The sequence below is a fragment of the Erinaceus europaeus genome, chromosome 18 (assembly GCF_950295315.1).
Source record: "Erinaceus europaeus chromosome 18, mEriEur2.1, whole genome shotgun sequence".
Classification (NCBI taxonomy): Eukaryota; Metazoa; Chordata; class Mammalia; order Eulipotyphla; family Erinaceidae; genus Erinaceus; species Erinaceus europaeus.
In genome coordinates, this window is record NC_080179.1 from 73783627 (window position 1) to 73809340 (window position 25714).

Consider the following 25714-nt stretch of genomic DNA (forward strand, 5'->3'; position numbering starts at 1 on the left):
TATTGATAGGTATCTACTTATTTATTTATTTCGGATACAGACAAATTAAAGGGGAAGAGGAGAACAGAGAGTGATAAAAGAGACACCTGCCGTACTGCTTCACTATTCATGAAGCTCCCCCTGTGGGTGGAAATGAGGGACTTGAAGTGGGGTCCTTGCACACTGTGTGGGCTCTACAAGATGTGTCACTGACCAGCCCCTTCGTTTTTATTTTTAATCAGAGACCAGCTCAGCGATGGCTTACAGTGGTGCCAGGGACTGAACCTAGGATTTCCAGTGTCCAGCTTAAAGTCTTTTGCATAACCACTATATTACCTCCTGTACCTGCCCTCTATATCTAACTGGTCTGTTTGAAACGCTACAGGAAAGGTCACACCAGGTTGAGTGCTCACATTATGCACAAGGACCCAGGTTCACGCCCCTAGTCCCCACCTGTCTGAGGGACTCTTCACAACTGGAGAAGCAGGTCAACAGGTGTCTATCTCTCTCCCTTTCTAGCTCCCACTCCCCCTCTCAATTTCACTCTGTTCCATCAAGTAAAATGGAAAAGAAAGCATTAAGAATAAGTGGCATTGTGGGGGTAGACTGTATGATGTTTATGCAAAGAGAGTCTTCTCATGCTTGAGTTCCAGGTTCAATCCCCTGCAACACCATCAGCCAGAACTGAACAGTGTTCTGGTGAACAAAAATTAAAAAAACAAAAAAGATAAAAAGGAAAAATGGCCACAAGGCACCGAACCCCAGTGATAATGCTGGTGGCACCACAGAATTCTGTTTTATTATTACTTTTCTTTTTTTTTTAATTTATTTTCCCTTTTGTTGCCCTTGTCATTATTATTAGATAGGACAAAGAAAAATGGAGAGAGGAGGGGAAGACAAAGGGGGAGGAGAAAGAAAGACACCTGCTTCACCACCTGTGAAGCAACTCCCCTGCAGGTGGGGAGCCGGTGGCTCGAACGGAAATAGGTCCTTGCACTTTGTGCCATGTGCGCTTAACCCGCTGCACTACTGCCCAACTCTCTACTTTATTATTTCTATTTACCAGAGCACTGCTCAGCTCTGGATTATGGTGGTGCAGGGGACTGTACCTGGGAATCTGGAGCCTCAAGCATGAGCCTCTTTGCGTAAACATTATGCTATCTAACCCCGTCATGCAACTTCTTCTTGATGCTGTAAATAGCATATAAACGTATTACAAAACAAACTATAGTGACACGCATAATGCTTAGGGAAATAGGACGCACATGTTCTAAAGTATTGTTGAAGACATTACTAAAATTTTCAACATACTTTTTTTTTTTGCCTCCAGGGTTAAAACTGGGGTTCGGTGCCTGCACTACGAATCCACTGCTCCTGGAGGCTATTTTTTCCCTTTTGTTGCCCTTGTAGTTTATCACTGTTGTTGTAATTGTTGTTGCTATTGCTGTCATTGTTGTTGAATGGGACAGAGAGAAATCAAGAGAGATGGGGAAGACAGAGATGGGGAGAGAAAGATACCTGCAGACCTGCCTCATGACTTGTGAAGCCATCCCTTGCAGGTGTGAGACAGGGGCTCGAACCGGCATCCTTGAATCGGGTCCTTGCGCTTCATGCCCTGTGTGCTTAACCCGCTGCACTACTGCCCAACTCCTAACTTTATTTTTTAATTTTTATTTTATTATACCAGTGCAGTGCTCAGATCTGGTTTATGGTGGCGTGAGGGACTGAACATGAGAGCTTGAAGCCTCAAGCAAAAGAGTGTCTTTGCACAAACACTCTACTATGCCTTCACACACTATAATAACTTTATTTTAACAAACAAAAATCATGTGGACCACACAGTGGGTAGTACTGCAGCCAGGGAGCTATATTTGCTTGAGTCATTAAGCTTTCTCCTCAGCATCTAATATTCCAAAGTGATACCCTGGTTTTCCCTCCACCCCCTCTCATAAATAAGCACAGCATTTCTGGAAATGACAGTCAAATCAATTACATGAATGTCCATCGGCAGGTGAATATCTACATATAGATGAAAGGCAAGAAGTCTAGATACTTGACTTATAATAGAAATAATGTTGAGCTGAGTGATGGTATTTAGGTGCATCTATTTTCTGTCTTTACATTCTCCACAGGTGCCTGCACCATGAATCCACCGCTCCTGGAGGCCATTTTTTTCCCCCTTTTGTTGCCCTTGTTGTAGCTTCGTTGTGGTTATTATTATTGCCCTTGTTGACGCAATTCGTTGTTGGATAGGACAGAGAAATGGAGAGAGGAGGGGAAGACAGAGAAGGGGAGAGAAAGACAGACACCTGCAGACCTGCTTCACCGCCTGTGAAGCGACTCCCCTGCAGGTGGGGAGCCGGGGGCTCGAACCGAGATCCTTACGCCGGTCCCTGAGCTTTGCGCCACATGCGCTTAACCCACTACGCCACCGCCCGACCCCCAGAGCTGTCATTTTTAACTGGGAGTGAAGATGGGCATGGAAAGATGTAGTTGTTTATTTTTTTAAATATTTATTTTATTTACTTATTCCCTTTTGTTGCCCTTGTTTTATTGTTGTAGTCATTGTTGTTATTGATGTTGTTGTTGGATAGGACGGAGAGAAATGGAGAGAGGAGGGGAAGACAGAGGGGGAGAGAAAGACAGACACCTGCAGACCTGCTTCACCGCCTGTGAAGCGACTCCCCTGCAGGTGGGAAGCCGGGGCTCATACCGGGATCCTTATGCCGGTCCTTGTGCTTTGTGCCACGTGCGCTTAACCCGCCGCGCCACCGCCCGACTCCCTTTGTTGTTTATTTTTACTAAGAAAAAGAGCGGAGGGAGTCGGGCTGTAGCGCAGCGGGTTAAGCGCAGGTGGCACAAAGCGCAGGGACCGGCGGAAGGATCCCGGTTTGAGCCCCCGGCTCCCCACCTGCCAGGGGAGTCGCTTCCCAGGCGGTGAAGCAGGTCTGCAGGTGTCTGTCTTTCTCTCCCCCTCTCTGTCTTCCCCTCCTCTCTCCATTTCTCTCTGTCCTATCCAACAACGACGACATCAGTAACAACAACAATAACTGCAACAATAAAAAAACCAAGGGGAATAAATAAATAATTGTACATATATAAAGCACTTTTCAAAAATTACATACAATAAAATGAAGTCATGCAAGAATAGATTGGGGAAAACATGTATGTGCAGCATGCAAATATTGTGCCTTTACAGACACACAGCACATATTTGCGTGAGCTAATAGAAACATATTTATAAACTGTGTCTGAAAGAAAACACAAGATTCATCCATTAACTGCCTCCAGCAAGGGGAACATAAAAAAGTGGCATGGGTACAGAGACGTAACTGCATATTGCTCGGTAATTCTTTCTTCATTTTTCACATTTTATTTACTAATGAGAGGAATAGGAGGAGAGAGAGAGAAACGGACATCACCCCAGTGTATGTGCTAGTACCTGTGGACTCTCCCTGAGCACAAAGCAATTTTCAACTTTTTTTTTAAAGCAGTGCACTGCTCATATTTGGCTTACGGTGATAATTTACCAACAATGACACATATGAATGATTTACTGAGGCCAAAAAAAAAGAAAAAATTCAATTAAAAAAATGTGAGGGCCAGTAAGGACACTCAGTGACAAAGCATAGGACTTCCACTGGTGAGGTCCCACGCCTGATCCTTGCCACTGCACAGACCACAGCTGAGCTAAACACGACTGTCTCTCAGAAAAAATAAGTAAGTCATTTCTAAATAGGTGATTTATCCACCAGTAGAGTACCACTGGGAAGTGGATTGGAAACCTCTGAAATAGCATATATTCATTGTATATTTTTTAAATTAAAAAGATGAGGACATTAAGCTAGCATAAAATGTCACCGAGTAATAAGAAATAACCTTAAGGGAGTCGGGCGGTGGCGCAGCGGGTTAAACGCAGGTGGCGCAAAGCGCCAAGGACCAGCGTAAGGATCCTGGTTCAAGCCCCGGACTCCCCACCTGCAGGGGAGTCGCTTCTTAGGCGGTGAAGCAGGTCTGCAGGTGTCTCTCTCTCCTCCTCTCTGTCTTCCCCTCCTCTCTCCATTTCTCTCTGTCCTATCCAACATCAATAACCACAACAATGTTAAACAAGGGCAACAAAAGGGATAATAAATAAATATTAAAAAAAAAGAAGAAATAACCTTACAAGAGTTTTAAAATTGTGTGTTATGTGAGAGACCAGACAACCAACCTGCTATGGGGTGCTAGGGACTGAACCTGAAGCCACCCAACTGCAAAGGACTTATTCTTAACCCGTGAGCCTCCTCAATGGATTCGTAACTTTTCAAAAAAAAATTTACTTATTTATTAACTTTTGTTGCCTTTGTTGTTTAAAAATGTTGTACTGGGGGTCGGGCTGTAGCGCAGCGGGTTAAGCGCAGGTGGCGCCAAACACAAGGACCGGTGGAAGGATCCCGGCTCGAGCCCCCGGCTCCCCACCTGCAGGGGAGTCACTTCACAGGCGGTGAAGCAGGTCTGCAGGTGTCTGTCTTTCTCTCCCCCTCTCTGTCTTCCCCTCCTCTCTCCATTTCTCTCTGTCCTATCCAACAACGAATTGCGTCAACAAGGGCAATAATAATGACCACAACGAAGCTACAACAAGGGCAACAAAAGGGAGGGGGGGGGGGAATGGCCTCCAGGAGCGGTGGATTCATGGTGCAGGCACCGAGCCCAGCAATAACCCTGGAGGAGGAAAAAAAAAAAAAAACTGTAGTACTTATTATTATTGTTGTTATTGATGTCGTTGTTGTTGATAGAGCACAGAGAAATGGAGAGAGGAGGGGAAGACTGAGAGGGGGAGAGAAAGACAGACACCAGCAGACCTGCTTCACCGCCTGGGAAGCGACTCCCCTGCAGGTGGGGAGCCGGGGGCTGGAACCCGGATCCTTACGCCGGTCCCTGCTCCTTGCGCTTTGCGCCACCTGCACGTAACCCGCTGAGCTACAGCCATATTCCCGGATTTGCAATTTTTTTACTTAATGGCTCAGGAGATGGCTCAAATGGGTAAATCATTGGATAGTTAAGTATAAGGTTCTTAGTCGAACCCCCAAATCACATGTGCCAGAGTGGCATATATATGATTTCCCACGAGAGAGAGAGAGAGGGGGAAAAGGGAGATAGAGGAGAGAAAAAAAAGATACCTGTAGTCCTGCACTACTCAAGCAGCTCGCCTCTGCAGGTGGGACCAGAGGGCTTGAATCCGAGTCCTTGAGTGTTTAACCAGGTGTGCCACCATCCACCCCCGTTTTTAACCACCCCTTTAAAAAAAAAAAAAAACTTTGCTTAAATTTTAATTATCTTTATTTGTTGGAGACATCTGGAAATTGAGAGGGTAGGGGGTGACAGAGGAGAGAAAGAAAGACATCTGCAGCGCTGCTTCACCACTTACAAAGCTTTCCCCTTGCAGGTTGGGACTGGGGACTCGGGACTGGGGACCCGTGTCCTTCAGCATCATGTGCACTCAGTCAGGTGCACCACCACCCGGCCGGCCCTTTAATCCTTCTATCTATCTTTTTCTTTTTTTTAATATTTATTTATTTCTTTCCTTTTGTTGCCGTTGTTGTTTTATTGTTGTAGTTATGGATGTCGTTGTTGGATAGGACAGAGAGAAATGGAGAGGGGAGGGAGAGATAGAGAGGGGGAGAGACAGACAGACACCTGCAAACCTGCTTCACCACCTGTGAAGCGACGCCCCTGCAGGTGTGGAGCCGGGGCTCCAACTGGGATTCTTAAGTCGGTCCTTGTGCTCTGCGCCATGTGCGCTTAACCCGCTGCACTACCACCCGACTCCCTTAATCCTTATTTCTAATAGTGAAAAAGTATAAACAAATTTTAGAAATGGAATGATTCACTGAACTCTGTCAAAAACTAGAAACCCAACTATTAAAAAGAAGTTTCTTGAAACAAATAGAAGCAATAAAATAGAGAACTAAAAGGCAAACAAAATAACTCAACATAAGTCGCAGCATGAGGATAATTATAAAAATGCACACATACGACTTAAGATTTCGAAATGGATAAACGGGAAATGAATGTTATACTGGAATAAAAGAACCAAAGGTAAATTCTTTCTACTCACATTCCTTCTAATGTCATATTGTAGTATTTACCATAAATAAGCAGTTTGAAATTTTGTGAAAATGAACTGCTCTGGCATTTTCTTAAAGGAAAAAAACTACCTGTCAGTCAATACAAGTTACTATGTTATGCAGTACTTTCTCCACCAAATCAGCACAATGTAATTTGGTGACAGCTGGTGTTAAGGAAAGAACTCACACTATCATCCGCAATTGGTTGAAAAGCAAATTACAACTACTTTTTTGGAAGGCCAGTCGTATCTATTAATAATGTTAAGCAATTAAGTTTTTAATCCTGAACTCCTCAGCCAGAAATCTACTTTGTCTATAATCATAAAAGCACACCAGGATTTATATATAAAGGTCTTTACTATACTGGTCTGATCTTTACAAGACTAGAAGCCTACATGTTAACCAATGAGCAAGAGGGAAGTCATGTTCTTGAATATGGTTCTTAAAATGAGGCAAAGAGTGGCAACTGTTGGGGTGACTGAAATGTTCTCTACACTGATCACAGCAGTGATCACAAAAAATTAAGCAAAGAACAACTTTTTGGAAGGGTTGTAATGTGATCAACCTTGATCACATTTATCACAGTTCTGGGGTCAGGTGGTGATGTTGTTACCCCAGATACGAGCCCCTAGAGTCTACCCCAGAGTAGGGAACCTTCACAAATAATGTGAAACAATGCCATAGGTATCTCTCTTCCTCTGTTCCCAACCTCCTCAATTTGACTTTATCCAGTGAAAAGAACAGAAAAAATGAAAAGACATTTGTCATAGTTCTTAGGATTGTAGCTAGAAGTGGATCTACCTATGGCCCTTCAATTCCTCTCCTGGGCATAGATCCTAAGGAACCAAACACACCCACGCAGAAAGATCTGTCTGTGTACACCTATGTTCATAGCAGCACAATTTGTAATAGCCAAAACTTGGAAGCAACCTAGGTGAGTAGCTGAGCAAGTTGTGGTTTATATACACGGTGGACTACTACTCAGCTATGAAAAATATCTTCTCAACCTCATCTTGGATGGAGCTTGAACAATCATCTTGAGATCAGTCAGAAAAAAAAAAAAATGAGGAATATGGGGTGATCTCACGCAAATACAGAAGTTGAAAAATAAGAACAGACAGGAAAAGGTAAAGAGAACTCGGACTGGAGTTAGTGTACTGCGCCAAAGTAAAAGGCTCTGGGGTGGAGGAGGAAGATTCAGGTCCTGGAACATGATGGTGGAGGGGGAGCTGGTGGAGGCTGAACTGTTATGGGGAAGATGTGAAATGTTCTGTGTGTACAAATTACTGTATTTTACTGTTGACTATAAACCATTACTCCTAAGAAAAAGAAATTTAAAATGAAAACATTTGTCACAGTTCTTAGGATTGTACTTAAAAAGAGTGAATGTATTTAAAAAAAAAAAAAAGAGTGAATGTTATCATTTGTGGAAGTTATATCACGTGCTAAGACGGACTTGTGAAATACATAAGTAAATAAACAAGATATAATTTAGTCGTGTTTGTAGAAAATGAAGCTTAAGCTGGTAGTGGTTTTTAAGGAAAAGAAATGGAATGGGGAAAGGAGGCATTTACGTTTGTAACGTGTTTTTATCACTATTAAGTGGCAGCGACTTTTGGTATCCTTCGACTCAAAACTCAAGGAAGTGCTGAGGATCAGCTCGTGTCTTCATTTGCCAGTACGCAGCTGCTTAAGCTCCCAGGATGACAGGCTTCAGAGTGTCGGTGGGGATGCTTTTTTCTTTCAATTCACAGCTCTGACTCAGTACGACTGACTTAAATTGCAAGAATTTCAGTTTCTGTGAGCTGGCATGGCATATATTGATATCTAACCCTACATAAGTGATTACCTCACACACGACCAAGTCCTAAACACAGTCTACCCATCCCAACTGCTGCTAAAGAATGCCTCCAGTGGTCTGGGAGGTGGCGTAGTGGATAAAACATTGGACTCTCAAGTCTTGAGTTCAAGTCATGGCAGCACATGTACCAAAGTAGTATCTGGTTCTTTCTCTTTCTTTCTCATGAATAAATAAATAAATTCTTTGAAAAAAAAAAAAAATGCCTCCACACCCACTTTTGTCATTTTGGAGGATAGATTCACCCAAAGTTCTTTCCAAGTTACAATCGTGTAGTGTTGGAAAGGTCAAAGGAATAGCTCACTGAGTAGGGTGCCGGCCTTGGCCAGAAAGCAGCTCTGGATCAAGTTCCAGCACCACACAGGAGGTGAAGTAGTGTTTTGATCTCAGTCTCTCTCTCTCTCTGAATGAAAAGAACAACCAGAGCAGTGAAATCGCACACAGCCTCCAATTAGTGGAAGAGAGGGAAAAAAAAGTAGCATTAATTTCTTAAGACAGAAAAAGAGACGGAATGAGTGAAAGAGCCCATGATGCCAAAGATTTCTTCGGTGGGATGGAAGCCAGGCTGGAACCTAGCTCATCCACAAAGCAAAACAGTGCATTTTCCAAGTGAGCTATTTTGCTAGCCCTGAAGCAATTTAGAAGGTGATAAAAATTTATTTAACCGGGGCCAGGTGGTGGCGCACCTGGTTGAGTGCACATGTCACAGTGCGCAAGGACCCAGGTTCGAGCCTCTGGCCCCCACCTGCAAGGGGAAAGCTTCACAGGGGTGAAACAGGGCTGCGGGTGTCTCTCTCCCTCTCTATCACCCCCTTCCCTCTCAGTTTCTGACTGTCTCTATCCAGCAAATAAATAAAGATTAAAAAAAAATTTATTTAACCATTGTATGTACAGCTTGGCAACCTCAATATTTCAGTATTTAAAATATGTCAGGGGTTCAAGGTTTTAGTACACAAGAGTTTCTTATCTACCAATATTGGAGCAGGGAAGAGGGAGAGTGAGTTTGCTGATTATTCCATGAAAGAAAGCAAAAGCAGAGTACCACGCAGGCATACGTGGTACAGGGGATCGATCATACACATGCAAGCCCTGAACTAAGTACAGGTGTCACTTCCCTGGCCAAAAGATCAAGCTGTGTATTTTGTTTGTTTAAGTGGCATTGATTAAATTTTTCAGTGGACGAAATCCACTGCTCCCGGCATGTAAATTTTTAATCAGAGGTGGCCTTGGCTCTACCCATTCTAATCTCTCCTTCTCCTTACTAAATGTGTGACCCAAATCAAGTGACTTTCTCTTACCATTTTTTACTTTCTCAAACACAATGAAGAGGTCATAGAAGATATTCTGTACCCTTTTCCAACTCTGAGAACTAGACCAGGAAAAGTAGAATTTAGGGGGTAAAATCTAAAAACTAATACACAAGTTTTTAAAAAAAAGTACCTCTTAGATATTTAAATATCTGAGAAGTAGTCAGATTGATTCTGAAGAACAGATTTTCAGAGAAAAAGGGAATGTGGTGACTAAGACCAAACTCCACCTAGATTCCAGATCTTACCCTATTGAGCTATATTTCTGAACATAAAACTGACAGGCCGTCAACCTGCATTATCTCTTAGTTAGCTAAACATCTTCCAGCTAAATGAGCAGTGAGAGGATTAGCATCTCTAGAAGTGACATTGTTTTGTGGATTAAGCAAGCTATTCCTGACAAACCAAAAACTGTTTTTATTACTTCATAATACTTAAGTCCAGCAAACAACCAGGAGCTCTTAACTGTACGCTTGAATTTATACCAAACAGGAGGTCAACGACAGGTTTACACATTTCACTTGACAAACTCGCTTTACTGGATTTTTCCACTCATCAATATTCAATGGATGTGTATACAAAGTAAGTTTAAGTGGCTATTATTTACCAAGGAACAAAATGACTTAATACTAGCTAACTATTTGAAGAATCATAGTCAAGGAAAAACACTTATAATAAAACTCAGAAAAAGAATAATAAAACTCTAACAAAATTCATAGCTAATGTAGCTTTTTCAGAGGTCTTTCTATAAAAGAAGATTAAAATGTCCTAACAATAAAATAGCTTAGAATGAAACTCATGAATTTCGCTAGAGTACAATGTAGTTTTTTCAGGTCTTCCTACAAAAAAATAAAAAGATTAAAATGTCATATGATTAAAATAGCAAGATATAGAATGTAAGTTTTCAAATGAAAATTATTTAATGTATATTTTTATAAAATAAGGAGACCTTTTAAAATTCCAAGTTAAATGAGATACTAGAATTACACTGCCATCAACTCCCAACCAGACACTTAAATTCTAAGAACAGTAAGAAACGACAGATTTTTGTTCTAGAATTAATTACCTTTGTACAAATTGCAGTCTTCTGCACATTTGCTCCTATCTCAGAAACAAAAGATCATTTCTGTGAAGTCTAGAAACCTTGACTGAAGAGAGAGCTATTTTCGGCTTTTCCTAGGAAGAGGTCCCTTGGTTTCTGTGAAACTGTATATAATAGAGCTGTACACCTGTGCAATTTTTTTTTCCCAAAGCTCCACAGCCTCACCAGATTCTAAGGGATGTGACATCCCACAGGTAAATAACCTGCCGTAAGAAAGCATGTGCCAAAGCCTTAGAGAACAGTCTGAAAACCAACAAACAGAGCTTTATTTGAAGAAAGTGTCCATTTTCCCATTTTATTTTTTCTCTGAATCAGACCATTTGATGTACAAATCATAAGTGTCTCATACATAAAATCACAAAAAGCAATGAAATTTTCTAATACATGAAAAGGGAGGGAGAAGCAAGGAATTCAAGTTAGATGGAGAACAATGCTAACAAGTGAAGAACTGCTATTCAATTCAGACATTTATAGCAACTTGGGCTACCTCCACGGAGCCACAAAATCAGATCGGTTTATGGCAAAGAGCATATGTAGCCAAAATCTATCGTCAGATACTTCAACAGATCAGTGAACTCAAAACCTAAAAATAAAAAATAAATTTAGAACATAGGTAATTTGTATGCACTCAGTGAAGATTCAATATATTCATAAATTCTTCCTTCAAAAAAATGACTTTAAACTTGGTCTAACACTCAAGATGAATGAGAAATGGTGGCATCAAAAGTCATTGTCATCTAAATCAAAAGTTCTACATTTAAAAAAAAAAAACTATCAAATTGAATTGCCAAGTCCAGTAGTAGACTTCTGGACAATTTTTTTTTTTTAAATATTTTATTTATTTATCCCCTTTTGTTGCCCTTGTTGTTTTCTTGTTGTTGTCGTCATTGTTGAATAGGACAGAGAGAAATGGAGAGAGATGGGGGAAGACAGAGAGAGGGAGAGAAAGACAGACACCTGCAGACCTGCTTTACCGCCTGTGAAGCGACGCCCCTGCAGGTGGGGAGCTGGGGGCTCGAACCAGGATCCTTACGCCGGTCCTTGCGCTTTGCGCCACCTGCGCTTAACCCGCTGCGCTATAGCCCGACTCCCCTGGACACTATTTTTTAAGAAGAAGCAAATCCTAAGGAACCACACTGCATACAGAACAATGGGTGAAGAATTCTTTGGTCAAGTAAGATACACAGTGCTTAGTTTTAGAATTTGACATGTTTCTTCCCATCCCTGAGAGTGTTCAGTGCATATTACAGGTCTACAGGTGAAAATCTGTGACTTTTTTTTTTTTTTTTTGCCCCCCTCAGAGAACCTTGAAGTCTCTCATGAGATCAATCTGGGAATTTCTGAAAAGCTAACATTATGTTGTTTGGCAAGAATAAACCTAAACTCCAGAGTTTGGGAAGAAAAGAAAGACCACTACAGATCACTGTATATCAGTGAATCTTTAACCATATCTGTAATGTGTACTTCTTTAAGATTCATTTATTAACATAAGAGAGGTAAGAGAAACTGAGACAGAGACAGACCCAGAGTATTACTCTGCCCATGTGATGTTGGGGATTAACTGAGGGTGTTGTGGTTTTGTATCCAAAATTTTAGTTACCATACAACTTTCCATTCCACTGTATTAGGTATTTTTAGAAACACAGAGTAAGTGTGACAAAACATAAGGATTTGAGAGTTGAGAGGTAGCATGTAAATGTTCATGTTATAAGTTATAAAAAACTGTGGTAGTGTCACAGCACATCCAAAAGTCTACAAACTCCAATTGAAAAAGGTAGACGTATCATAAAGCTGCCAGCCTTCTATTCAAGCCACACATTTGATGTAGACAGACAAGTTACACAGCCTTCTATTCATTTGTACCATGTGTTACATGGAAGAGCAACAAAAGGTGACCTAAAGCAAACTGGCAAATAGGTAAGAATTTTAAAGTAAACATTCACCTTATAAAATAAATGCCTTTTAGCTACTTCCGGAATCAGTATATGACTGTAAAGTTTCCTGAATCCAATAAAGCAAATGTAGGCATTAAGTTTTGCTAAAATATACAAGTAGATTACTCTTTGCTTTTGTCTTTTTGGTGTTTTTTTTGTTTTTTGTTTTTAATCAGAGCACTGCTCAGCGCTGGCTTCTGGAGGTGGAGAGGATTGAACCTGGGGCCTCAGAGCCTCAGGCAGATAGTCTTTTTGCATAAGCATTATGCTCTCTCCTCCCCCCACACACATACACACTGGGAGATTACTGTCTAAGTATATAATCAGAGGGAAGAGTATAAACAGGGGAAGACAGAGAAAGGAAATTTTCCATCTGAATCACGTGTGAAGAGTATATTTAGAAAAATCTTGAGGATTATAAAAGGAAGAGAAAGTGATTAACACAAAATAATAATCTACATTATTTCTCCAAAACAATGTCATGAGAGTGTGGAGAAGAGAACACCCCTCCAGATCCTTCAGCTACAAAAACCCAGAAGCAACACTGTGGTATGTCTTGTGCTGACCGTCACATTTCCCTTTGCTGCTTGTTTAAAATAGAGGAAAAAATAAAGTAAGTGGCGACTTTGGACAATACCCATTAAAGAAAGTTAAAGGGTGGAATGCAAAAACCAAACAGATTTACAACTTCACTGCTGTTGTGCTCTCTCAAATGCAGGACGCCAACCACCATTATTACAAAGTCGTTGAGCCATGTGCCAGGTGGGAGAAACTGGTGTCCTCTACACTCTGCAGAAAGCAACAACGAAGCCCTTTATGAGAAAGGCGCACAGACTCTGTGAAAGTGTGTGTTTACTCAGTAGTTCTAGTCAACGGTTCTCTACACACCGAGATTCCACTGAGTTTATTCAGATGTCATAATATTCTCTTTTTTATTGCTTGCATGTTTAGTCAACAGTTCTCTAGTAAGCATTTAACACACCGATAATCCAGTAGTAATATTCAGATACCATACTATTCTTTTTTTAATTGCCACCCTGGTTATATGGCTGGAGTCGGGTGCCTGCACCACAAAAATCCACTGCTTGCGGTAACTGTTGTTTCCTTCTCCCCACCCCATTTTTATTAGACAGAACAGATAGAGACGGGAAGGGGGAGGGAGGGGAGAGGGAGAGATGCAAACCTCCTTTATCACTTCCGAAGCGCCCCCTGCAGGTGGAGAGCAGGGGGCTCATGGGAATGTGGGTGCTTAGCCAGGTGTGCCACTCGCTACCTGACCCCAATAGTCTCTATTTTTTTTATTCCAGTGTTACCTCTTGGTGCCGGCACTACGAATCCACTGCTTCTGGTGGCCATCTTTCATTTTTATTAGGTAGGAGAGAAACTGAGAGGGAAGGGGGAGATAAAGAGGGAGGGAGACAGCGAGACACCTGCAGAGCTGCCGCATCACTTGTGAAGCGACCTGCTGCAGGTGGGGAGCCAGGCGCTCCAACCCGGATCCTTAAACCCGTGTACTACCGCCCGGCACACCCCCAAGCCATATCCTTGTAAACGATCAACAAACACAGAAAGCACTTGTAAAACAAGGGGAAAAAATGAAAATAGACTTTTCAAAGAATGGAGCCTATCTGTACTCAGAACAGAAAGGCAGTCAGCCACGTCCAGATGAGAAGCAATTCATGAAAACACGAGTCCCACTTCGTGCACCCCAAAAAGGATTTTGGTTCATACTCCAAGAAGAGGAAGAAGTGTTAGGGGAAGATGACGCTGAAACGCAATTCCATCAGGTGCCAGACAGAAGGGGGGGGGGGGGAGTGTATGTATGACTTGAAAAGGAAGAGAAGGTAGGACCTTAGGGAAAAAAAAAAAAAAGGTAAAAATCAGGTCTTGGAACATGATGGCAGAGGACCCTGTGAGGACTGTATTATTATGTGGAAAACTGGGAAATATTATGCATATACAAACTATTGTATTTACTGTCGACTGTAAAACATTAATCCCCCAATAAAGACATAATAATAATAAGAAAAATGGGTATAAAAATTATATATAATAGATAGATATAGAAATAGTCAACTCATATGTGTGACCATAGGAAGCATTGCAGTTTCCAATAGAGGAAATGGAGCCACAATTCTGGTGGTGAGAATAGTGTAAAATTGTACTACTGTTATTTTCTAATCTTATAAAGCAGGGAACCAGCCGTAGCACAGAGGCTTAAACGCACATGGCATGAAGCAAAAGGACCAGCGTCAGGATTGCGGTTCGAGCCCCCGGCCCCCCACCTGCAGGGGAGTCGTTTCCCAGGCGGTGAAGCAGGTCTGCAGGTGTCTGTCTTTCTCTCCCCCTCTCTGTCTTTCCCTCCTATCTCAACTTCTCTCTGTCATATCCAACAACAGCAATAACAGTTAACAAGGGCAAAGAAAATAGAGAAAAAATGGCTACCAAGAGCAGTGGATTCGTGGGTCAGGCACCAAGCCCCAGCGATAACCCTGGAGGCAAATTTAAAAAAATAAAATAAATGGGGAGTCGGACGGTGGCGCAGCGGGTTAAGCGCAGGTGGCGCAAAGCACAAGGACCGGAGTAAGGATCCCGGTTCGAGCCCCCGGCTCCCCACCTGCAGGGGAGTCGCTTCACAGGCGGTGAAGCAGGTCTGCAGGTGTCCGTCTTTCTCTCCTCCTCTCCATTTCTCTCTGTCCTAACAACATCAATAACAATAACTACAACAACAATGAAAAACAAGGACAACAAAAGAGAAAATAAATCTTAAAAAAAAAAAAATGCAGTCAGTACCTATTAAAACTAATAATAGTTACTGGCGGCCCCCCAGTGCTCGGCTTGGACCCCTGGCACTGAATGGACCAGAGCGTCGCTCTCCACCCCCTCTGCCTCGCTCTTCTCTTTCACTGATAAACACGTAAAAAGTAACGGGGTCAGTGCTGCTAACAAACACCTGGGCTGAGCATGAAGTCACTGCCGAGATAGCTCACCTGGAAATCCGCGCAACTCGGGTTCAAGTCTGGCTCCTACTTCACCGGGGCAACTTGGGTGGTTCTTTCCCCCCTCTCCATCTGTCTCTTTCGCTTCTTTTTCTTATTACCTTTGTCTGTTGGATAGAGACCTTCGGAAATTGAAAGGGGAGGAGGAGACAGGGAGGGAGAGAGACAGGGAGACACCTGCAGCACTACCTCACTGATGGCAAAGCTTACCCCTGTAGGTGGGGACGGGAGCTCGAACCTGGGTCCTTGTGCACTGTAACATGTGCGCTCAACCAGGTGCGCCACCGTCCGGAACCCACTCTTACTTTTACTTGAAAAGGTCAGTCCAGAGTGGTCAAGGAAGAGAAGTTACGACTCGGACTGCCGACACCACCTGCTGTTGTAATGGTGCCAGTGGTTTGAGCCCGTCTTCCTGTACGACTAAGTCAGCTCCCCACGGGGTGAACCACCTCACAGGCCCAAAGAGAAAAGCTTCAAATGTTATATTTAGGGCACTTCTAGGGCTAGCCTTCCTTTTTAAAATGTAAACAATCACCTTTAGTCAGTCACATTAAGGACGATGTTTTCAAACTTGAAAGCTTAGATTCACAACAAATACACCATCTTTCGAATCTGAATTTTGCCACAGTAGACTTAGGCATGTATGCATGTCTTGAGTAAAGTTGGCTTCCTACAATCCTGCCACTCTCCTCTTAAAAGAAAAGTTATCAATGGCAAAGCTACAGAAACTTCCCTATATCAGAACAAGGTAAGAGGGCCAGGCAGTGGTGCACCTGGTTACGCACACACATTACAGTGTGCAAGGACCTGGGTTCAAGCTTTTGATCCCCATCTGCAGAGGGGAACTTCATGAATGGTGAAGTAGGGCTGCAGGTGTCTATCTCTTTCCTTCACTACAGCTCCCTCCCTTCACAGTTTCTGTTTCTATCTAATAAATAAATAAATGGGGGGGGGGAGAAGGTGAGGTGAAAGTCTGAGTACTGCTCAGGTCATCTATCATGCAATGCCTAGCATATCGTGCAATTTCTATCTACTGTCACAAACTGTTTCTCAGGGAGCACCTGGTTGAGCACACACATTACAGTACACAGGGACCTAGGTTCAAGCCTCCAGTCCCCACCTGCAGGGAAAGCTTCTTGTGTGATGAAACAGTGCTACAGATGACAATCTCTCTCTCCCTTCTCTGTCAATTTATAAAAGTATCTCTGCATGAGCTCATAGATAATGACATTGTGCTAGACTATATCTATGGAATCATCTCCATGTACACTTCGAAGCAGTGTAAAAATTACTGAGAAAAATCTCAATTGGAAGCTGGTTTTATTGCCAAGTTTCTATCACAGCAAAATAAAATTCCAATGAAATAATATCTTCTAGTGATATAAATCAAATGGCTCATGCACGAATTTCCAAGTAACTCCACCCTATAAATAAATAATAAAAAAATAATTCCACCCTGAGGACATGGTGGGTCCCCCAACTCTTAAGACTGCATTGTGCACAATGTTTTTCCTTCAGGCGTGTAAAAGGGGGTGGGGAGGCCCTACACTCAGGAAATCGGACAAACACTACCTCAACCTGGTAACCGGGATCAATACCAAATCAAGTCTTGATAAAAACGGCACTGTGTTTCATGTTGCTCTTCACCACTCCCAGATCTCTAAGAGCATTATGAGTGATGAGGAAAACATCTGAGGGGCTGGTGGTGGCACACCTAACACATGCTACCTGGGTTCCAGCCTCAACTTCCCATCTGTACGGGGAAAGCTTTGCAAGTGGTGCAGCAGTGCTGCAGGTGTCTCTCTCTCTCTCCTTCTGTATCTCCACCTTCCCGCTAGATTTTTGGCTGTCTCTATCCAATAAAATAAATAAATGTCTTTTTAAATTTTTTTTAAAAAAATTAGATATCCTGTGAGAGATCTTGGTTTGCAATCAAATGAAGACCAGGTTGCTGAGAGAAAGCCCCAGCAGTCAAAGGGTGGGCAGGAGCTCTGGTCAGACAAAACTGCTTGCCGAGAACACACAAATTGCTGGGCAGAGCCTTGGGGTACTCGAAACAGTAACACACAGCGGGTATGCACTACAGCCAGGAGAGAACTTGGCGGTCTTGACTGATTATAGAATAAGTGGAATGCAAGTAATTTTAAACCAAAACAGCTTTCCCTAGATTCATTATAAAAGAGATTGTTTTCCTACTAAACTCCACCTTGGGTCTGTCCTTGGTCTCTGCTGGATTTCTTTCTGTGCCTCTCCATTTCAGATGCCCAGCTCCTTCAAGAGAGTTGACAATATCCCAACAGAGAACATTTTTGTAAAAAGGTATATCCTTAGGGAAAACAGAGCAACGCTTTACACTGCTGTGCTCTCTAAGCAATATTTAGAGTTAATCACAAAATTCTCACTTCCAGGCTACTTACTGTATACTCCCCTCTTATAGAGTAAAGGAATCAGGAAATCAGCTTTGTCCATTAGGTAAACAGGTGCCAAGTCAATAGTCATGCTTGAAATGAAGACTAATACATGCTGATATAATCAATCATCCTTATATTTCCTGTGGTCATTTCTCAAATCTATACAGTGATTAGCAATAAAAAGGAAAAACTGGAGAAAGCCTAGTTAAGCCTGACGTCACCACTTAAGGTTTCATGTAATTTACTTATTTTTTGCTAGGTTTTAATATTTTCATGTGTTAACTGGAGATGATTACTAGATTGGTGTTTCAGAAATTAAAATAAAATGACAAGGGGGTGTGGGAGGGTAATGCACAAGGTTAAGCACACATATCACCTTGTGCAAGGACCCAGGTTCAAACACCTGCCTGCCACCTGCAGAGCGGTGAAACAGGCTTGCAGGTTTCTATCTTTCTCTCTCACTATCTCCCCCTTCTATCACAGTTCACTGGTTTTTAAAGTTATTGTTAGATATGCATTAATAACTTAAGCCCAGTTTACTAATTTGAAACTTTAAGTGCTTAAAGGTATACTCAGAGCTGAAGTCCATGCATTAAAAAGCTCAAAGCAATCATCCTACTTTTCCCCTCTCATGTTGACTAAATAGTGCTACATTAAGACTATGCACTAATAGGAGTGTATATTAACACCATTCCCAACACCAAAGGTCCATGTCCTTACCCACACCCTATAGTGGAGCAGAAAAGCCTCAATTTTTAATCTGTCCTATCTAATAAAAATAGAAATGAGAAAAATAAAAAAGCGAAAAACAGCCTCCAGGAGCAGTGGATTCATCACACAGGCACTGCACTCCAGCAACAACCCTAGTGGCAATAAAAAATAAAATAAAATAAATAATAAATGATACACTAAACATCATGTCTACCAAATATTCTGAATACTCAATAAATCAAAACTCCTGCTTTGATTCAGTCTCTGCCCTGAAAAAGTTCACCACAAAAATAGCTATTTCCACACAGACTTAGTTATCCAACAGAAGTACTACTACTATGACCACAGTTTGAAAAAATCAGAAAATACATTGACTGGAAAGTAATTCCTGGAAATAGGAAATGAGACTTATCTGATACTGTTAAACTTCAGTTTTAAAATGGCTCTTAAGAGCACAAAGTTCTATCCGCCATCTTCAACCCAAGAACTAAAACGGCTACAGTGCCAATTATCTGAAATGTAAAAGTGAAAATGGGGGACACTGATGGCTTTATTAATGTGACTATGATTTAACTAAGAAAAGCAGAAAAATTGATATGACATGATTTCAACAAAAATGCCATCTTCAATACTGAGTCACTACCAATCAGTCGTTTTTCTATTTATGGTGCAAAAGTTTGGTGAGTCTCTATATACCTGTCCCCTAGTGCCATGTTTCAAGCTTCAAATACATGGTTAAATGTTTAAATACAGAGTATGTCATAAGAAATGGAGAGTGAAGGCCAGGGATATAAGCTCAGCAGAAAAGGGTCGAGGAAACTAATTCCAAGGGTCAGGATTTGCATTCTGTAAAGCCCAGATTTGATCTTCTGACCTGAATAGCGCTGAATGCCAGAACTGAATATTGCTCTACTGTCTCTTACTCTCTGTCTCTGTATTTCACTCAGAAAAGTAAATCCTTTTTTCTAATACGGAGGAATAATTGAGAAAAAAATATCATGGGGTTTGAGGGAGGGCAGAGAAAGAGCTCATTATGTAGACCCAGTACCAAGACTCCTAGGGAAGCTCTGATCTCCCCCTCTCTACTTTAATAGAAAGCGCAGTCCAGGAGCTATGAGATCACACAAGGTCCCAGCTTTGAGGAGGGAAAATTTTTTTTTTTAACCAGGAGGAAACAAACCTATTTTAAATTCACAATTGTCACAAATGAGTTGTTGTTATTTTAATACAAAGTGAAATGATATATGCAAGACCCTTCCTAAAATGCTTTCACAATTTTTAATAGATGTTACTCATTTGCCAAAATAGGTATTAACCACAAATTCTATACAAAAATTCAGAAAACTTTAGTCCAAATGTAAGTCCTCTTCAAAAATAAGTGGGTGGATACTGACAAGTCAAAGAAAAGGAAAAAAAGGGAGAGAAGAGGGAAGGAGGGAGGCAGTCAGGCCGGCAGGAAGACTGAAAACACATGAGGCTGTTAGGGACTAGAAGGACTACCTGATAAATGCGTGAGAAAAACCGTGATGCGCTAATACGGAAAATTAAAACTCTCCAAGGTCAACTGCTAGGTCCCTCTTGACTTGCCATTTATATAGAATAGCTGTCCTCAGAAAAAGCTAGTTAATGACATTCCAAACAAAACAGAAGTCAGTCTGCGGGTTCTCAGAACAAAGCAAGAATGCACAGGGAAAGTAAGGCCATACTACGATGCTGACGGAAGGGATGAGAGGTGGGGAGGAAGAAGAGATAGAGAAAGCATCAAGAGGGAACTGTGGAGGAAGGATGGAGAGAGAGAAAGGCGACTCTATTAGAAATCAAAACAAACCAAATATTTCTACTACTATTACCACTGCCACTACCACCACACACTCCACAATGAGAGTCACTTATCAAGAGAGTTGACTTCTGGGTAAGCAAATTTATCTAGTTGTCAGAGAAGTGCAAGACAAATACTTAAACTAACCTATATAAATCTTTGGTTGAGCATTAGTGAACTAAGGGTCACTGGACATCTGAGGAAACTCAAACAACAGGAAAGGGGAGATGATTCGGACATTCTAGGAAAAACAAGTAGGAGCAATCAGCCAAACATACACGAACATCTCCATTAGCATGCTGATTTGTTTGGGTTTTGTTGTTGTTATTCTTGTTTTTACCAGAGTTCTGCTCAGTTTTAGCTTATGGTGGTGATGGGGATTAAATGTGGAACTTTTGGTAGTTCAGTCATCAAAAAGTCTTTCTGTGGGGGTCGGCGGTGGCGCCGCGGGTTAAGCGCAGGTGGAGCAAAGCGCAGGGACCGGCGTAGGGATCCCGGTTCGAGCCCCGGCTCCCCACCTGCAGGGGAGTCGCTTCCCAGGCGGTGAAGCAGGTCTGCAGGTGTCTGTCTTTCTCTCCCCTTCTCTGTCTTCCCCTCCTCTCTCCATTTCTCTCTGTCCTATCCAACAACGAACTGCGTCAACAAGGACAATAATAATGACCACAACGAAGCTACAACAAGGGCAACAAAAGGGGGAAAAGAAATGGCCTCCAGGAGCGGTGGATCCATGGTGCAGGCACCGAGCCCAGCAATAACCCTGGGGGAGGAAAAAAAAAAAAAAAAGTCTTTCTGTATAACCACTATGCTATCTCCTCAACCCTGCTCTAAATTTTTTTTGTCTATCTCATCTAAAACAAATAGACCAGTAAGAAAAATGAAGAATCACTAGGAAATCTTAGAAATTAAGCATGCAGTGGATAAAAATAAACTTCCATTGAAAGGATGAACTGCACTCTGGACATAACTGAAGATAGTACTCGGGAAGATAAAATAGAAGCGCTCTCCCAGTACTTACAGGCAGTAAACAGACGACACGAAGAAGGAAAACAAGGTAGGCTACGCTCGCATACTAAGTCCCGCAAGTGGTTGCTGGGTGACACACCCAGCAGAACATACACGTCGGCAGTTACAAAGACCCAGGCGAAAGCCCTCAGCCCCCATCTGTGAGGGGAAGCTTTGTGAGCAGTTGGAAAAGTGCTGCAGGTGTCTCTCTTGCCCTTTCACTCCTCTCTATTTCTCTCTGCATCCATCATTAAACAAGAATAAAGGAAAAACGGTCAAAATTTAACTTTGTGTATTCCCTTTCTGTTATTTCCTACATTCCCCAATAAAAAGATAAAAGAAACAAAACACAAACACACACACCACTTACATGCCTGAGGCTCCAGGTAAAACCCCTGGTGGCATTGGTAGTCTTGCTTCTCTTATATGAAACTCTCTTTATGAAAAACAATAAAGAAGAAAATTTTTCTGTATGGTGGTCCCAGAGAAGGCGTAGTGGATAAAGCACTGAACTCTCAATCAACAGTTCCCAAGTTCAGTCACAAGCAGGAAATGGACCACAGTGGTGTCTGGTTCGTTCTCTCTCTTTCTCTCTCTCTCTCCCCTATCTTTCTCATTAATGAACTCTTTACCTTTCTCATTAATGAAGTCTTTAAAAAGGGAAAAAAAATTGTATGGAATTTATTCTTCTATTGAGAAGACAGACTAATGCGGTCCAAGAAAATGAATGTTTAAATATACCAATGCTCACAGTTTAAAAAAAAAAATCATAGAGATCACTAATTGTTGAGAAAAACCAGTTTACATACAAAATAATGAAAATCAGTAATTTCTCATGGGTAAAATACACAAAAACCATGAAGGTTTTCAAAATCTTGAAGGAAAATAATTTCAAGCCACAAAATCACAATCCAGACAAATTAAACTATTATGACAAATTAAAGAGCTTTCAAAATATAAGAATTTTGAAGTTAACATATTATACATATTTCTACTTCAAAAAAGAAAAAATTTCTGAAAATGGCATTTTCAACTAAACTAAAAGGAGAAGAAATAGTGGCAAGCAAAGAATCACTGGCATAAATGTAATCACAGGCACAGAATATAACAGATACAAAGGCAACCAGATAAAAAAAAAATCCTCAGAAATGAGATGCAAACAGAGGCCTGACCTGGGAGGTGGCTCCTTGGGTAAAGCACTGGACGCTGAAGATGCGGTGATGAATTGGGTCTTTGTCACTGGATGTGCCAAAGTGATGCACCGGTTCTCTCTCCCACTTACTCATTAATAAGTGAGTCTTTATTAAACGTCTACTTGATGTAATTAATGGATTCAAACTTTTTAAACTGGTTTAAAGAAGAAAAATGAAGACTAAAATTTGCATGAAATATTAAAGTAAATCAGACTGTGGCATCATTTTGAAGTGTGGGGAAAAAAAACATCTGATTTACTTTATTTATTGATTTGTTTTAATGACAACACTGCTCAGCTGGTCACAATCGCACCTGGGATCTCAGGCATGGAAGACCGTCTGCATGAGCACTGAACCATTTCCCAGGCTATCTTCCAGGTCCTGTCCCGCATGGTCTTGACTTTTAAGTAGAATCCTTTTAACAAGGTGTGTTGCTCTACATCCCATCATGCTTGATTTGTTGATCAGCAGTATGGCTCATAGCAGTAATGTAATTTTTTGCATTTCCTAATATTTTAAATGGATAATCCTTAATAGTTTATACATAAAAAGAGGGAAGAGCAGATGGCACTGAGAGACATAAAGGCGTGTCAAAGAACACAGTGATGTTTCAGAAAACTGCAGGTCTATTTATAGCTCTAAAGGTCTATTTATAACTCTATCAACAGTTCTTAACAAGACCCAGAAGATAGAAAGCACAAGGTGACAAAAATCCCCTTGATCATTCATGACAGTTAAGAGACAGTGTCAAACAAACTATCAACAAGAGAATTAATTAAAATTCTAATGATGACCATAAGAAAAAAAATTTTTTTTTAATTATCTCTTGGCAGGAAGAGAGTTTAGCAACTAAGTATAGAACATGACTATCTAACCCCCCAGGTCTGGTCCCTGGTATTCCTGTATGCCACAGAGAAGCACAGTGTCTCTCTGTCTCTCATAAAAAAATTATCTATGAGGTATGATAAAGATGAACGTATTTTGGGAGTCTGGCGGTGGTGCAGCGGGTTAAGCGCATATGGCGCAAAGCCAAGGACCGGCACAAGGATCCCGGTTCGAGCCCCCATCTCCCCGTATGCAGGGGAGTCGCTTCACAGGTGGTAAAGCAGGTCTGCAGGTATCTATCTTTCTCTGCCCGTCTTCCCCTCCTCTCTCCACTTCTATCTGTCCTATCCAAAAACAACGACATCAATAACAACAATAATAACTACAATAAGGGCAACAAAAAGGGAAAAAATAAAAATCTTAAAAAGCATTAAAAAAAGATTAACTTATTTTTTTATTTCAAAGTCCACATTTTTACGGTATTAGATAAAAGATTTTACCTTGGTTCCAGATTACTTAGACTTTAAAAAATATCTGTTGGGGAAGGACACAGGACAGACAGTACAAAAACCAAGCATCAGTCGGGCACATGAAATGCCAGACATCTCCATGCTGGAAAGTGTGACACTTTGCTCACTGAGCACATCTCCTGGGCCACTATTCGTAATTTTTTAAATGGTAATATTAAAAAGTAGCCTTTTTCCTGTCGACTGAAGAACATTAATCCCCAATAAAGAAATTAAAAAAAAAATAGTAGCAATTTTCTAGAAGAACAAGTAACCCCTATGCCATCTCCAGTGGTTTCAGGCTAAACAGCATTCCTAAACATTTAATGACTTACAAAACGTTAAAGGTTCATACTACTATTCTAATGACTATTATTGTGAGGAGTCTATACTAAAGGAAACTTAAGTAGGAACAGATATAAAAGTATAAGGGAGTTTAGTGCACACCTTTGTTTTAACCAAAATAACTTATAAATCCTAAGTACCTATCAGAGAATGGATAAGCAAGTTAGGACAAATACATTCTACAGAATGTTATAAAGGAGTTATCGAAAAAAAAAAAATGAGATAGAAGTGATAAAGAGGACAGTGATATAGTGTACAGTGAAAAGGCAAACAGCAAAAGAATATATATAGTGTGACCTCATTTCCTACAGTTTTAAAGAATACCATTTCGTATACATAAGGAATGTGAAAACATACACCAGACTATTAACAGAGTAGTTGTGACCTTTGGGCGTGAAACAGGAAAAGAAGAAAGGGAAGCACTGGCAGTTATTTCGGGTTGTTTAACATTTTCTGAATGTTTATTCCCTTTGTAACAGGTGAAAAATCTCAATAAAGGAACTTCAACATGAGCCCCAATCAGTTCCTTCCTTACCTTCCACCCCTCCAACTCAACACTGTTGCATCATAAATTGCAACCCTTCTTGTGAATACAGACCTTACAATTCTATCCAAATCTTACTTCCATGAGATACAGATAATGTGTCTCACCAAGCATGACTGATGGGGAAAATGCATTTAATGTTGTATTTGTTCCTTGGTTTGGTGGGTTCAGGGATGGTGCTGTGAATAAGGCCAAAGCTGCAATGATATCGCCACAGCAGTCGAGAACTGTTATGCGGTCTGTTTGCTTCTGTAGTCATCATTTTTTTATCTTCCCGATGACAGGACAAGAGGTAGAAAAAGCAAAGTGATTCCCTTTTAACTAGCGGATACATCGTAAAAGACAAGCTGATGGCCGGTGAGCTTCAATCTCACAGTAGGATTCTGAAGACGAGTCTGTGTGCGTGACCAACGTTGACACATTTCTTTGTCAGTCAACTACACAGAGATCACTGAATTGTATCATCAGTGTTTCCCAGAGAGAGAATGTTTTGTTAGTCAGGTAGATATCTGCAGTAACAATGCTTAAGTGTGTTTGGTGGGAGCAATGTGATGTTGGATATGTGAGACCACGAAGTTCTCAGCTGCTGGTCTTTAATTCTTCAGCATCACACTAAGCACAAAATCAAAATAATGAGAGAGAAGGATTCTTGGTCTTAACTGTCTGCACTTGATTTATAACAGACTTTCTCTTATAACTCATTTTTAGAAAACACAAGAGGAAATCAGAAGTTACAATGTAATGACAGAACTATTCATAAAAACATCTCTAACAATGGTGTAGTACCTAGACTTAATCTAAATTAAACTGTCCACTAAAAATATCCAGATAAACAACAGCTCATATCACAAAGATGGATCACCTTTAAGCCTTCTTTTTATTTTTTTCAAGATATTGGAGACCTAGTAAAACATTGCTATGGAAAGAATATTATGCTATAAACCCATAGTAAAACTCAATATATGTTATACTCCTCAAATATTACCTACAAAAAAAATTAAAAAGAAAGAAATGAAGGTGAGTAGTAACAATGAAAGGGAGGGAGGGAGGGAGGGAGGGAACAGCCAGTGGG

General features: G+C 41.2%; 2 protein-coding genes across 7 annotated transcripts in view; both read right to left on the minus strand.

Moving 5' to 3' along the window:
- Window positions 1–25714, minus strand: part of WDR33 (WD repeat domain 33) — a 137546-nt gene that overhangs the window by 40928 nt on the left and 70904 nt on the right. The window contains exon 9 of one of the 6 annotated variants that reach the window (XM_060178163.1): window positions 10598–10936. The exons of 4 other annotated variants lie outside the window; for them this stretch is intronic. In XM_060178163.1, coding sequence (XP_060034146.1) covers window positions 10869–10936 — 68 coding nt within the window. In that variant the 3' untranslated portion in view covers window positions 10598–10868. Of the gene's footprint in view, window positions 1–10597; window positions 10937–25234; window positions 25255–25714 lie in introns of those variants that run through there. One more of the 6 variants, XM_060178165.1, reaches the window with a different exon arrangement.
- POLR2D (RNA polymerase II subunit D) overlaps window positions 1–25714 on the minus strand; it is a 129316-nt gene that overhangs the window by 20180 nt on the left and 83422 nt on the right. The window lies entirely within an intron of this gene.